At 48.0% G+C, this 14,258-nt stretch overlaps 1 protein-coding gene across 1 annotated transcript in view; it reads right to left on the reverse strand.

Annotated features, from left to right (window-relative positions):
* Window positions 1-1,416: 1,416 nt before the first annotated feature.
* Window positions 1,417-14,258, reverse strand: part of MYT1 (myelin transcription factor 1) — a gene marked incomplete at its 5' end in the record, with an annotated part of 26,694 nt that continues 13,852 nt past the window's right edge. The window contains 8 exons of the mRNA XM_009587121.1: window positions 1,417-1,670; window positions 3,128-3,271; window positions 3,386-3,489; window positions 4,422-4,513; window positions 5,090-5,311; window positions 9,208-9,291; window positions 9,868-9,930; window positions 14,102-14,170. Of these exons, the coding sequence (XP_009585416.1) occupies window positions 1,530-1,670; window positions 3,128-3,271; window positions 3,386-3,489; window positions 4,422-4,513; window positions 5,090-5,311; window positions 9,208-9,291; window positions 9,868-9,930; window positions 14,102-14,170 (919 nt within the window). The remainder of the gene's footprint in view (window positions 1,671-3,127; window positions 3,272-3,385; window positions 3,490-4,421; window positions 4,514-5,089; window positions 5,312-9,207; window positions 9,292-9,867; window positions 9,931-14,101; window positions 14,171-14,258) is intronic.

Genomic DNA, 14,258 nt, shown 5'->3' on the forward strand with positions numbered 1-14,258 from the left:
TGTGTTTCATCAAACCCCTCCCCCCCTCGGCCCGCCCCGCCGCCGGGAGGGATGCGGGATGCGGGATGCGGGATGCGGGATGCGGGATGCGGGATGCGGGATGCGGGATGCGGATGCGCCCCGGGCTGGGACCCCTCGGGGGGTTTTGCCCCTCTCCGCTTCCAAAGCGTTTGCAGCAGGGGGACAGGGAGCTCCGGATGGGAGCGAACGTGGGGAGAGCGAACCCGCGGGGTGACAGCCGGCTCCACGCGCGACGGAGCAGGCGCTGGGGAGCAGCGTCCCAGAGACATTCATAGAGTTGTTCTTTAAGTGCACAGTGGGCTGCGTGTACCGAGCTGCTTACAAAATGCTTCTTTGGAAGAATACCCAACACCTGAATACTCTTTTTTCTTCTTCTTTTTTTTTTTTTTTTTTGCAGAATGGCCCTTGTGCTGTGATTTTGCAAAAAAACGTAGAACACCAAACCAAAAAATACCCATTGCCCTGTGGATACCTGTAAGAAATCAACTACTGATTCACGGTAGGTAAGCACTTTGCTGGCCATCAATTAACATCTCACTTTTTGTTGGTTTTTGTTTCCTTTTTTTTTTTTTTTGTTCATCGCAATCTCAAACGTTCTCTGGCATTGATGTATGATCTCTGGACTGGCAGTACTGCGCCACTGTAAGGATGATCACAATAATGAAAAGAACCAGAACTGTCATCAAACAGACTTCCAAAAAATCATATACACTGGACCATGACACATTAAGAATTCTTCCGTATGAAATATCTGGTATTGGCCTATTCATAATAGCTATTCTCATATTTAAGACAGACAAAGGAATACTGTAGTTGCAAACTCCAAAAGCTTCCCTGAGAACCTTTTTTCCATTGCGCTTTCCACTGGAGATCCAGAACTGCTCTTCAGATTTCTTTCAGAAAATAAAAATAAGCTACTTTATAATACTTCAGAGTTCCCATGCCCAGTGGATATCTGAACACCTCGGGGTTGGGAGGCCCAGCACAGGTTCAGATTTACAGGTAGCTTGCAGCTCCAGCACTTGTAGCAACATAGAACATAATTCATGTGTGAGTAGGTGATCTGGACATACAACCATAGACAACATGAAGGTTTAAGCCAGTCATACACTAGTCTTGGATGAGACAAGACCCTGTTCTTGTAACGTTTTAACTCTTGGATCAACTCTGCAAGAGCATGGCAACTCATGAAAGATGCCTGCTCTTCACCAGCTACCAAGCCCCACAGCCTACTGGAGAAATTAACCTTCCATCCTGATCTACCTCGTGGTCCAGGTAGAAAAATCCCACTTTTCTCAAGAAGGTCCGAAGTTAAGTAAACGAGAACATTGAGTTCGATCAGTTCCACGTCTCAGAAATGGCCTCTTGGTTACATTTTGGTCCTTTTTTTTTTTCTTTTTTTTTTTTTTTTCATTCATTAAACAAGTTTTCTAACTTGTAAACCTGAATACTTGGAGGGAAAGTTCCATCTTACAGTCTGTTCGCTTGCTCGTCTCCGTCCCGCGGCACTAAACCTGGATGCCCTTGACGGCTTGCTTGATGCTCTCCAGCAGGTCTTTGTTCTCCGGGTTCTGGTAGCACTCCTGGTTGGTGTACATGTCGGTCAGCGTGTTCACGTACGCATCGAAGTTCTGCTCACTAATTGGCTCCTGCAGCCAAAAAAGCCAAATAAAAGTGTTAGTAGTAGAGCAGGAGGAGGCTGAGATGTTTCTTTGCAATTAATCATCTGTATCTACCAACAGCCAAAGGTCTCCATGTCGGATCCTTTTTGTGCACGGTGTTGTACGTATGGGAATCTCGTCGTGCAACCCCTGATCCTGCCAGATCTTAACTGGGTCCTTAATTTTATGCATTGGCCCCGTGGAACTATTAACAGCATCAGGTTAAGCGTGTGCAGGCAGTTTGACGGGCTTGAGGCTGAATTAAGCCATGGAAATGAAGGGCTGGAGGACGAGGGGAGGCAGGGACTGCTGAAGCATCACGGAGGGAATCAAAGGCAAAGTTAGGACAGGAGCCCGGTCACCTTGGGCTCACCTCTGCCCACACCAGCACGCTGCTGCGGTACAGCTTTTGATTTTGAGGGGCGTTGTGGAAAGCTTGCAAATATCTAACTTGGAGTTAATGGGGATAAAAGAAAGGGAGGAGGAAGAAAAAGAACAGGAATAAAATGAGCATACAAGTCTCGTGGGCATTATTTAATTGGAGTTGCCTGAAACCTTGAAAAAATATTTGCTGAACAGTTTATTTGACCTTTATGTGTCAAATACTTTACAGAAAAGCACTCAGCGAGCGGTTTTCTGCCAGTAAGGCAGCTGGGTGAATACTATCCAAAACTGCTCTGCTGGAGGATGGCTTCTCTCCAACCAGCCTGAAATTAAATACAAACCCCAATGAAAAGAAGTCCCAAAAAAAATGATGGCAGAAAAAATAAATCAAAAGCTCATTCCTATGATCATTGCGGTGGTCTTTATAAGTTGTAAGAGGACAGCTTCCCCAACAACACGAGCCCCCCCTCCACACACCTGGTTTTGACAACAGTAATTACATTCCTGGGAATAGAGAGAAGGTAATTAATAGCCTTTTGTGGTTTTACTATTTTAATGCAGTCTTTTCATTTTGCAGTAACTCTGTGTAACATGCTGTGGGCTGTTAGACCTTGTTAAATTAAACAAAATACACTCTCTTTAAGAATGCTATTCTTTGGCTGCCGGCTATTCAAAACTGAATTGAGACTACCTGCATTATAATAGGAGCTGTAAGATCTTTCTGACGTTGAAATCCAATCCCTCCTGATCTCTGCTTGTGCTGCTTTAGCCTAAAAGGCGCTGGGTGCCCTTGATAAAGTTTCCTATTTTGTGATAATGCTCCCAGATGTAATGAGACAGAACAATAGATACAAAGGGAGATCAGCAGAAAATGACAACAAAAGGGAGATATAATGCAAGCTTCAGAGATAAGGCAAAAGGACTGATCTTACAAAGGACACGCAGGTGTATATAGAGCAATTCTCCCACTCTTTAATTGTACCTAAGCCTTATCATGAATTGGGTTTGGCACAGCTCCCTCGATCAGGCCGGCTAGGGCGAGCGCTGTCGAAGTTTCTTACCATGTGCGGAAGGCGGATATTGGCAAGACTTTGGATTAGAGCCTGGCTCAACCCTGAGAGCTCCAGGAACAGGGCTTCATTTTGCTCCTCTATGATTTTGTTTTCCTCCTCAATGTTCTTCAGGTTCTTCTCCATGGTGGAGATCTGCAGAGCAAGGCGCATGGCAGGGTTACCAACCCTCACACGACGGCACCGCCACCCATGCGAGGGGCTTGGCCATGCATCTGTGGGCTTGGATGCACGTCCAAGCACACAAACCTGTGACTGCAGTTTCACCATGGCCGCTTCCATCTCTGAATTGGACTCATTCAGCTCACTGATCTCCTTGTTCAGCTGCTTGATCTCTTCATCGTTTTCCAGAACTGCGAGAGAGAAGGTCAAGGGCAGTCAGCAAAGGCTTGCAGGATAAGCGAAAATGTTGGGCTTTCTGCTGAGCCCATCCTGTCGCATAGACATCACCACTCACAAAGTCCTTGCCTTTGCTTTTACATCTTCTAAATGGGATGCACATCTCACCTGCTTATTTTTATTTTCATTTTTTCAGTAAGGTTTTTAGCATCACAGTTCAATGATACTTTATAGGTCAATATGTAAATGCAAAAGCCAACGACAGCGTAGCGGTTGGAGTCCAGCACCTCCACGCACCCTGCAAGGTTGATTGCCCTGAAAACTCAGGTCACTATCCAGTCCTGAGTTTGGGAAGATGCCATTTAAAACACTAATGCATGTCATGATTAGAAATTACGATGTTCATAAAATAAAGCAATATTTCTAGAAGAGTGCAGGTATTTATAGATTCCGAACTACACAAGTGTTCAAGTTAAATGCCTGAACCTTGTCAAATACCACAGAAACCTCAGTAATAGCACTGGAAATGCAAAGTGCTATCGCTAACAAAATTCCAGATCCAGAAATATCTGCAGGATTAAAAGCCTGAATAGGTGAAAATTGCTGAACGACTGCAAGTGATTTGTAAAAATGCCAGTGAATATTTAAAAAAAAAAAAAAAAGTCTCAGTTTTGGCATGAATTCTTTTTGCCTGGAATTTCACTATGGAAACTCCTTCTTTATCGTTTCACCTGCTCCCTCCCAGTGTGTCACTCGGGGAGCAGTGCTGGTACCACGCCACCCCCAATACCCAGGCAACCCAAGAAATGGGTGTTCGTAGCACATGATAAGCTTGCAAATCTAAGGCCAGATTTCTGTGTTGAAACCTCTCCAGTCTACAAAGAAAAAGATATACAGGCTCAATACCCTGACACACCTGCAAAGCAAAAGGAGGGAAAATCCTTACCATCGCTGGTCTTGAACTTTGTGTTGAGAATTTCATCCCCTGAGAGTTTTCCTTTCTTCCCAGCAAAAGTAGCTCTTGGACACCCTGACAAACTGAAAAGCAAGTGAAAAGGGGTTTCATAAACTCTCGGTATTTATAGGTGCTTATGTTCCCAACAAGAGCACGTACCATTTGGTGGAGTTCATGCTGCGAGACAGTTCTTCTAAAAGCTTTTTATGGTACAGAGGAAATTGCTGTATGAATAATGCCACAAAACTCCCCAGTTATAAAGCGAGAGCAATTTTCTCTGAACAAAGATTAAAAAACACATTGTTTCCTAAAAGCGAGGGCATGACAGGTGAGGAAGGTGGGACGAGTCTGGCTGGTTTGGGTGTTAAACCCTCTGTTTGGGGTGCCCAAGTCCTGTTCCGGCTTGCTCATGGAAGGACGTTATATTATAAATTTTCATGATTTTGCCCAATCCACATCTCACTATTAAAACAACTACACATTTTCTTCCATGCAGAAAGCTCCAACCTTGGAGCAACCTGACTGAAGTCAGCATCAAAAGCACCAGCTATTGAGCCTTGCATGAAGAGCTGAACGATGCTCAAGCAGCATCTACAGGCAGGTCGGTTAGTCCATGGCAACGTTGTCACGCTCCCGGTGATTTCAACCCTGTGATTTACCTTCTGTGAGTGAGGAAGCTCCCGTTGGCGTGGCCGGAGCCATCGCAGCCCGGGGTAGGGCAGGTTGGGCCTTCGTTTTTCAACGACTTCCAGGAAAATGAGGAGCCGTTGAGCGATCCTTCCTTCTGCCTGCGGGCTGCGAGAGGGCACCCTGACGCGCTCCGGTGAGAGGCGTATTTGCCGCTGATGTGTCCGAGCCCAACGCAGCCAGGAACCGGACACCTGGGCACAGGGAATTACCAAAAATTATACCACGGGAATGAAGAGGGACATAAGGAAATTAGGGATGAGGAAGCCTGGGAAGAGAGCGTTCCCATTTGGGGATCTCAGCTGGACTTTACGGGGTAGATGCTTAGTTGATGGGAATGGCAGATGGGAAATTAAGAGCTATGACTGCCCCTTCAAAAGACCAAAGAGAGCCAAGGTAAATCCTGCAAGAGGGAAAGACTGTGGAGGTCACATCACACTCACACTTGCACCAAAAGCAGGTCCCAGTGATGTCCCAAACCCTGTGTTTGGTGCCTCACTGAGGGCAAAGACAAAGGGTAAGGCTGCCTGGCGTGGGATCCCGACGTTTCCCCACGGCTGACACGTTCGCACCGAACCATCACACATTTACAGCCGGCTCTGCCTGGTGTTACTGCCGAGGAACCCAGGGTCATCAACTTTGCCACCCTACACTACCACGGTCAACGCGATCTAAGAGCACTGTCTGTGCCCATGGGGACACAACCCTTCCCCATGAGCCCGTCCCTGACCCGGGAGCCCGTCAGGCTGCAACCTGTGCACCGAAAAGGCTGCAAACCTGCTCCCGCAAGGAGGGCGTCCGAGGGGTGTCTGAGCCCGTACCCCATCGACAGGACAAGTAAACCATGGGGCCCCCCTCTGCCGGCCGCCGCGGCACGGCCTCGCTTGCCTCCTCTTCCTCCTCCCGGTTCGCATCCCGCGGCTACCGAGAGATCAACCTGCGCTCGCAAAGGGATAAAAGTGGGAATTACTGTCAAGGCAGCACATGAGCCCTCCCGCTCCCGTGCTTCTGCCGCCATTTGTGGCCGGTTAAAGCACGCGGGAGCTGCGAGGGGCGTCATGGGAGCCCTGAGAACTTGTGCTGATTGCCAAGAGGATGAGTGTCGCTCTAAAAGGCACCTCCTTCCTCCCTGCTCCCAAACTCCCCGCCTAATGGCATGCTCACTAAATTCAGCCATTCGACACAGCCCGCTGTATCTATTAAGGTTTCTGCTGTGGTTTGCATTTGTTTAAAGATGCTAGTCAATTATAAATACAGTTAAAAGTTTATTACTTAAGGGAGGTTACTCTGAAAAAAGGAGGGGTGGGAGGAAAAGTACGTAAGAAATGGCAAAAATAACCCCGTGTCCTCGGTTTGAAAGCAATTAGGGACTTAAGTTTCCCCAGCAAAATATCCGCTGAGCTGCTCCTGAAAATCGCAAGCTGCGTTTCACCGCAGAAATGATTACCCTGATTGTTTATATTTCATACAAAGGGGAGATGACAGCAGAAGGGGGGAGCTGTACACCCACACTTTTCCCAAGATAATTTGAAAAATGCTGATCTTGATTTTAATCAGCTGCAAATGCAGCACAATTCACTTATAATATCCCTGCCAGCAGGATCCTCAGTAAATTCATAACATCATTGCTTTTATATGATCACAAGCAAATTACTGAATCCTCAGGAGGAAAGGGGGGGGGAAGAGCGAGAGAGAAAGAGACAAACCCCAGCATTTAGAATGCAGCCGTTACGGCCCAACCGTTACATATTTTACGCTGTTAATTTAACTTTCATTACATTTTCATTGTTAAAAAATAAACCACAGCCTTATTGTGCAAAACAGCTGGCTTGGACATTTTTTTAATTTTTTTTTTTTTTTTAAATTATTATTTAACGGAAGCACCAGTAGCGTTTGATCAATTAGGCAGCCGTGGATGCTTCCGTTTTATGCCAGGGCTGGGCTGAAGGTTGAGGTGTTCTGTTCAATCAAGTCTGTAGCAAATTACTTGAAGGATGAACAGCAAAAACAACAGGGACTAAATGACTTTCTCCTCGGTGGCGATGTGCAAAACTCGGCCGGGTTCCAAGCGGCGCTGGGTGCAGACAGAGGATGGATTTAGAGCTGAAGCTCCTCAACGCGAACCCGCGCCGGGCGCACCTTGCTGCGGGAGGCAGAACAGGAGCTTTCCCAGGGCTGGGGGAAGGCGGCAGCGAAGGGATCCTCGCACCGTGTTGTTTTGCACAGCTCAGAGGAGCTTCTGCGTGCGGGAGGAGCGGGGGTTGCAGCCTGAACCACGGGACGTGGGGAATGCCTTCATGCCCTCATGCCATGGAGACCCTCGTGCCCACCCGGCACTGCCTGCATCCGTGCCCACGGTCCCGCTGCCGACGGAGCGGCAGAGCCACAACCAGCTTCCGCTGGGATTGCGCTGGGAAGCAACCTCTTTGCAGAGAAACCGCACTGGGGGAGCCGCTTGGCACATCCCCGACCGCTCCCAGCCCCGAACGGGGCAGGCAAGGGTGAGCAAAGCCACGGCTTCCCCAGCCCCGCAGGGCACGTGTCCCTGGGGAAAACGTGGAGAGGGACAGCCTCCCACCGGGGCCTCCCACTGCAGGAGAAGAAGCAAACGTGCAACAGCTGAAGGTTGCACAACAGCATTTGCTGCCTGTCCTTCCCACTGGTTAATGGCACAGCATTACAACGCCGCCAGCAATTTAGCGTATTTGAACCAAAAAAGAATTTTTTCCCCACAGATTCTCGAGTAGGTTGCTTAATTTTTAACAAACTCCGCTAACTCCTGCTAATTATCACGCGGCTCATTTAACTGGGAGGCTTTCCTTCCTGTAGACTGAGGAGTAAGAACAGAGCAGATGGCTCAAATATCATCGTTCTTAAAGGTCCTTCCCCAGCTCGCGCATCCCTGTTTCCCGCAGCCCCCGCGGGGCCCTTCCGCACCCACCGGTTCCCGCTCCGGCTCAGCCCCCGCTCCAGGGCAAAACCCGGGTACAGGGAGGTATTCCTCTGCTCTCCTGCAAGGGCAAGACCTGCCCTAGGGCTAAAATAGGGAAAAAAAGATGCATTTGGGGACAACCTGCTGAGCCAAAGGGGTTTGGCCAGAAATGCCAGCGCTCATGGGCATCCGGAAACTCTTGGAGGGGGTTGATAAGTTTTTCCATGTTTCTTTTTAACCCCCTCCACCTGCACTTGCTGGGTGCGTGGACAGGCTCCAGAAAGGCTGGGGATGCTCTGGGTTAACAAAAAATAGGATGCTGGAGTCAGTGCTGGCCCCAGCCCTGCTGTAAAGGCTTTGATGTCCTGTAGCTGCCCGAGGGGTTGAGACACAGACCCCGAACCTCGCGTCAGGCCCTGGACGCTGAGCCCGGGATGCTCGGGCTTGCTAAAAGTCGGGAGAAATGGATTTCACAGCAAATGAAAGCTCCAGAGGCAGACTAAGAGATTTAAAATCTAGGTTCCCAGTAGGAGTAAACCCCCTGGGATGTTTTGAAAAATTCAGCCCGAGGCAGCAGAGAAAGGCTTTTTCTGTTCACTTTGAATATTCAGCCGTGGCAAAGACTCGACAAAACATCTTATTCGGGGTTACCGGATCCTGACCCGACTCAGTGCTGGATAGTTTCTATTTCTACTACGCTCCTGGGAGCTAAGCACGCCCTCCAGCACTCCTCACCTGCCCATTACTGCCCCAAAACCTGCAACATTTTGCATGTCTGTGGGGTTTTACCCTCATTTACAACACTGGTGGGTTTTTTAGGAATTATATAAAGCACAGGTAGGAGAGGAACTGTTTGTGCCCCACCAGCCTACCTTTCACGTCTGCAAAAACAAGTAAGAAAAAATACACCGTTACCTCCCCGCCGCCCAATTTTCCAATCAAATTTCAAAATTGCAACACTGTTTTTGGGATCAGGGAAAAATTCCCCGGAAACCAGCGGAAGAGCTTTGGCAGCGCCCGCTCCAGCGCGGGCAGACGATGCTCCGAGCAGCGCGAGCGAGGGGGGTTGCAGGATGGATGCTGTTCCCCCGCGTAAATCTGTGCGAGGCAAAGGGGATCGAGCCAAAGGGTCCGCTCGGGAGTTCCCTCCAGACTTACTTCATCAGCTCTGGATCTTCTTTATCATCCTTTGTCGGGGTGATCTTGATCCCACTTTTCTTGGCACGAGGGCAGCCTGACAGACTGTGGTTAAAAAGAGAAGAAAGGCCTGTCTCACTGGCAGAATCACTGCATTTGCTATTCCCCCGCTTCAGTCATCTTTCCCTTGAATTTTGCACAGTGTTTTTGATCTCTCTCGTTTTGCAGCTTCACATCACGAGGAGAAGTCAGGAGGAAAAAAAAAAAAAAAAAAATTGAGGGAGATGGACAGTAATTAATGGTATCTAGATAAGAAGATATCTGCTAACAGCCTGTGATGTTTAATGGAATTGTTGAAACAGAAGGCTCAGATCTCTGCTATTAATGCTCTAAAGTGATAATAGAAGTCATAAATAGGTAGCATTATTAACAGGAACATTGCATCAGCTAAAATCTGACCCTTTGTCTTTTATTCTGTTGAAGGGAGCTTCTAATCAGATGCTGGAAACATCAAAAAAAAAAGAGAAGTCAGATTAAAGAGATGAAAATAGGCTTCAGTTGTCAGTAACGTTAATGTTTTATTCAGAACTTTACAGCTCTGCCCACTGCAGGGGAAAAAAAAAAAAAAAACCAAAAAACCAGAAAGAGGCTACAGAGGAAATAATTTAAGGGAGATCTTACCTTCTATGCGATGCATAATTTCCTGTTATGTGACCAGAGCCATCACAACCAGGAGTAGGGCACCTGCGGAGGAAAGGGATGCTCAGATTAGCCTGGGGATGCGAGCAGGGGATGGGCGCTTCGCGACAGCTCATTTCAAAAAGAAATCTAGGGACTGTCAACACAGAAGCAGGTTTTTCTTCCTGCCCCTTCTCCCCCTGTAAGAACAAGGTCTGGTCTGTAATATCCACGACACCAAAGTCGATGCTTCGCTGCATGATGTCGGCGTTGGAGAAGAACATCAGTGGGAAGAGGTGGGGACGTTGGGAGTGCGGCAGGTAGCTGCTCTCCAGCGGAGAGAGGTGGGTCCCAGCCTCTGTCCCCACCCTCATGAAGGGGACAGCTCGGGAGATGATAACAAAGGAGCCAAAAAAAGACCTCCAGGACAGTGTCTGTCTTCCTGAGGAAGACATAAGGAGATGGCAGGTACCACCCAGGGCCATTGGGCTGGATGCAGGCATAGACAAGAAACCAGAAAAATAGCCTACAACTCTGGACAACTTGGCCATCGAGCTTTCTCCTCCAGGGCCACCTCGGCCAACACCAAGAGGAAGCCCAACAGAAGGTCTCGGCTCAGTTCTGGGTGATTTGGCAGGGCCTAATCTCATGAGAGCAAACAGACACCCCACCCCAGGAGGGTCCTCAGAGTGCAAAACCATTTGATGCCTCTGATGGAAAGTAATGAAGGAACAGGAGGGACAAGGTTAGGTTAACCTCAGGTCTCCTCCTTCTGTAACACCATGGGCAAGGGACAGGGGGGTCTGCAAGGGGACAGCTGCCTGCAGGGCCTTGGGCTGGGGATCACCAGGTCACCATGCACGGTGCACCAGCAGCTTTTGGTGCTTCGGTACAAAATCTGCCCCTCGGTCCTCAGCCGCTGCCGTTTCAAAGGGGTCTTTGAAGACGCAGCCATGATCATGGGTTTGAAGGTAAGCATCCAGCACTCCAGGACATGATTGAAAGCAAAGCCTGGAGAACAGTTCTGTGATCACACAAACCTGCACAAAGACTAGCAGGGGCTGCGAGCCTTACCGAGCGGCAGCGAAGATAATGGCACGAGTTAAGCACCGTATCATTAAGGGTGCAGAAGCGAGAAAGGTGAGGGGATATGAAGTACCACGAGCACAAAGATCTGCTCCAAATGCTGTAGGTGACGCGGCGGACATAAAAGTTGTCATGGGGACAAGGAAGAGAGGCGAGGAGTGCTCGCCGAGGACGTGCGTGCGTGCCAGCCTGCCAATTAGCCAGGGCTATTTGAGTCAAGTGATTAGTACCGGGGGGGAGGAAATCCACGGTGCCGCCGGAGCGAGCAAAGCTCACGGGATGACCGCAAGCTTGCAGAGTGCCCTTTCTCTTCGAGGGAGGATTTTGCTGTGGCCCCACTTTCTCAATCCCCATTTTTAAAGCCACCGGTGCCTGGTTTGGTAGCGCTGGTTGGTACCCGGCTGCAGAACAGGGATTGATGTGTCTCCGGGACACCCCAGTGAACTGATGGGCAACACATGACAGTGCACGGGCAGCCCCTGAGGCCAATGTCTTCGGGAAAGCTCATGCCTGACCTTTTAGCACGAGCACCAACGGTATCGTTGAGGTGCTTTGGCCCCTGAGAGTCAATGGAGCAATGATTTCCACAGATGCCTTTAGTTCTGCAGCTTGGAAAATGGCCTTTTAAAAAGTCCTCTTTTTTGTTGTTGTTGTTAGAAAATATCAAAATTCTCCTCTTTGCACCAGCTCTGAGGGAGGGTTTGGCATTTGTGGGTCATTGAAGAGTCTCCATTGGCAAAAAAAATTGGCACCTCACCTAGGGTGGGAGAGCAGGGACACAACCTGGTCCCAGAAGGGTGACAGGGAGACTAAGTCAGGACCAAGGCTCGGCCTGCTCAGACTCAAGAAAACATAAATGCACATAGGTCTGGTGCAGTAAGAGAAGGGACACATCCTGCAGGACCCCGATGAGGGTGCAAATTCTCTAACTCGTTTAGAAATTACAGGTTTAGGAGATGACTGTGACATTTCCCTGTTGAATGCTGTTAAAATAAAAAGCAAACCTATTTCTTTGTTGTTCTAGCTTCAGGGTGGGATGAAATTACGAAAGCACTAACACCGAACTCCTTTTGCCTTTTGGGACTTTTAAAAAAGGGAGAGAAGTGATTTGAGTTTTATTTTTAATTATCTGGAGACAAATCATACCGACAGAGACCTTTTATTGCATGTTCCAGCCTGGAGCTATTTTTTTTATATCAGGGATATTAACCCCTGAAATAGAATTTATAATGGAAACACTGACATGGCCTTATCTGAAGTTGTGAAAAGCGATGACTGCGCTATCTGTAATATCTCCAAATCCTCTTCCCCTCCTCCGCTCCCATCCTCACCAGGACATAGAAAAAAAGCAGTACTTGGGAAATAACATTAAAAAGCTTTGTTTTGGCCAGAAGTCTCCTGTTTTATATAGTATTCTGATAAAAAGCGCTGACATCGGATGCCGAAGGGCAGCCGGGGATGCTGCACAGCAAGGCTCGGTGCGATGCTCCCTCTCAGGGACGACCCCGTTTGCTTTTTCTCCGGGCCCTTACTGGAATGGGAACTGTTCCTGAGAGCTTTTAATATCTTTAACACTAATTGCCTGATCACTGGGCTATTCTTTAAGGCTGTTGGAGAAACACCAGTTCAGCAAAGCTCTCTTAAGAGGTTCTTTCAAAATGTGTATCGTCTATAATGCATGATTAAGTGTACTTAGCGCTAATCATGCAAGTCCTTTCCCTCCACTAACATATTCTATTAATATCAACTAATCCAGCTACTTTTTCCACCTCTGTGATAAGGAGCAGGTGATTAACGAACATTTTTCCTGGCACCAGCACCCGCATCGGCGGTGAGGTGTGGAGCAGTCCCAGACCCCCGCTGCCCTCCGGGCCACCAAAAAGGGACTTGGGGCTTTACTGACCACCTTAATGACCAAAGGGGCTCCCACCTGACTTGACTGTTCTTACCATGGCTCCAAACATCACTGATTGCATACAGGACAAAGGACATACTTATTTCTTTTATGATGAGCCTGTGCAATGTGAAGTCCCCCCATGAGGTTTTACTCTCGGTAGAGGCTCTTCAGTTATAGTTATGAATATCTCAGTGTCTAAATAATCCTGAAACTGGATTCAGCAAAGCAGGGAGCTCAGAGGAGAATTAGACTCCAAAAATAGGCTGGCTCTATGGAAGTGATGTTGGAAAAAAATTCACAGTTAGCTTTTCCCCAAAGATGTAGGTTGGGTGGAAGAGGGTTTGGGTGCCCCCAGTGTCTCCATCTACTTTAAATACAATTTCTATCAAACCTTTCTTTAGAGAGGGTAACCTAAGAGAGAATTTGGGAAACCCTCTTATGAAGAATAAGCTCCTAGTGAAAATGAGGAGCTTCGGGAAGACAGCAGCAAAGCTGAAAACAGGATGCAGAGGAAGATATTTGAATGAAAATCTGAAGACCGGTTCCTCCCATCAGAAGCAGAAATGGGAACAAAGAAATTTGTGTGCCTGTGAGCCCTTTGCCACTGGCTCAGGATCCAGCCTCACCAAGCGTTTCCTTGCCCCCTCTTTCATTCCCTCACAAATCAAACTCCCATGGAAATGAATAAGAACCTCTGTCATTGCATCCCAAACAACCCCTAAAATTTAGCATAAAATTAGCATCCCCGGTTCTCCAAAAGAGTTGGCTTCTTTTCGCTATGTCCTGGTGGTATTTTCTCAGCTGTGTCTCTACCCAAAAATAAAGCATGTGCCTCTATCGAGGCTTTGGATTATTTGAGAGCCATAAAAAAATGTTGAATGAAAAGGGTTATGGCACAAACTAGGGAAACAAGAGCTTGGGAGAAGACGCCAAATGAAAAAGAAAGTAGCATAAGTCTACAGTGCCCAAAGGAAACCTGCCAGGGGTCCAGGTTATTTCTGATCGTTGCTGTGATCCCCCCTCCCCAAAATAAGCCTTGCTCCATGATGCTGACTCTTCCCAACGCGGCAGCTGGAGGCTGGGCTCCACCAGAGCTCCTCGCAGGTGGATTTTGATTGGCTCTTTGAAAGGAGAAGGGAGGGGATGGAAAAGCAAAAGCAGAGCAAAAGGAGGGGGAGGGCAGGGAGGAGGAAGAGCGAAAAAAGGGTGGAAAAAAAAGAAAAAAAAAGAGTTCCAAGTTGAGCGCAAACATACTTGAGGTCAGCAGAGTGGGCAGCCATGAGGTTTCTGAGGCTCTTGTCAGCAAGAGGACAACCAGAAAGGCTGAAAGAGAAGAGATGGAATATCTGGATAAGCAAAAAAAAAAAAAAAAAAAAAAAAGGAAAAAAGGAAAACAAAAAAGGGACAGGGC

Source organism: Fulmarus glacialis, unplaced genomic scaffold (assembly GCF_000690835.1).
Source record: "Fulmarus glacialis isolate BGI_N327 unplaced genomic scaffold, ASM69083v1 scaffold25331, whole genome shotgun sequence".
Classification (NCBI taxonomy): Eukaryota; Metazoa; Chordata; class Aves; order Procellariiformes; family Procellariidae; genus Fulmarus; species Fulmarus glacialis.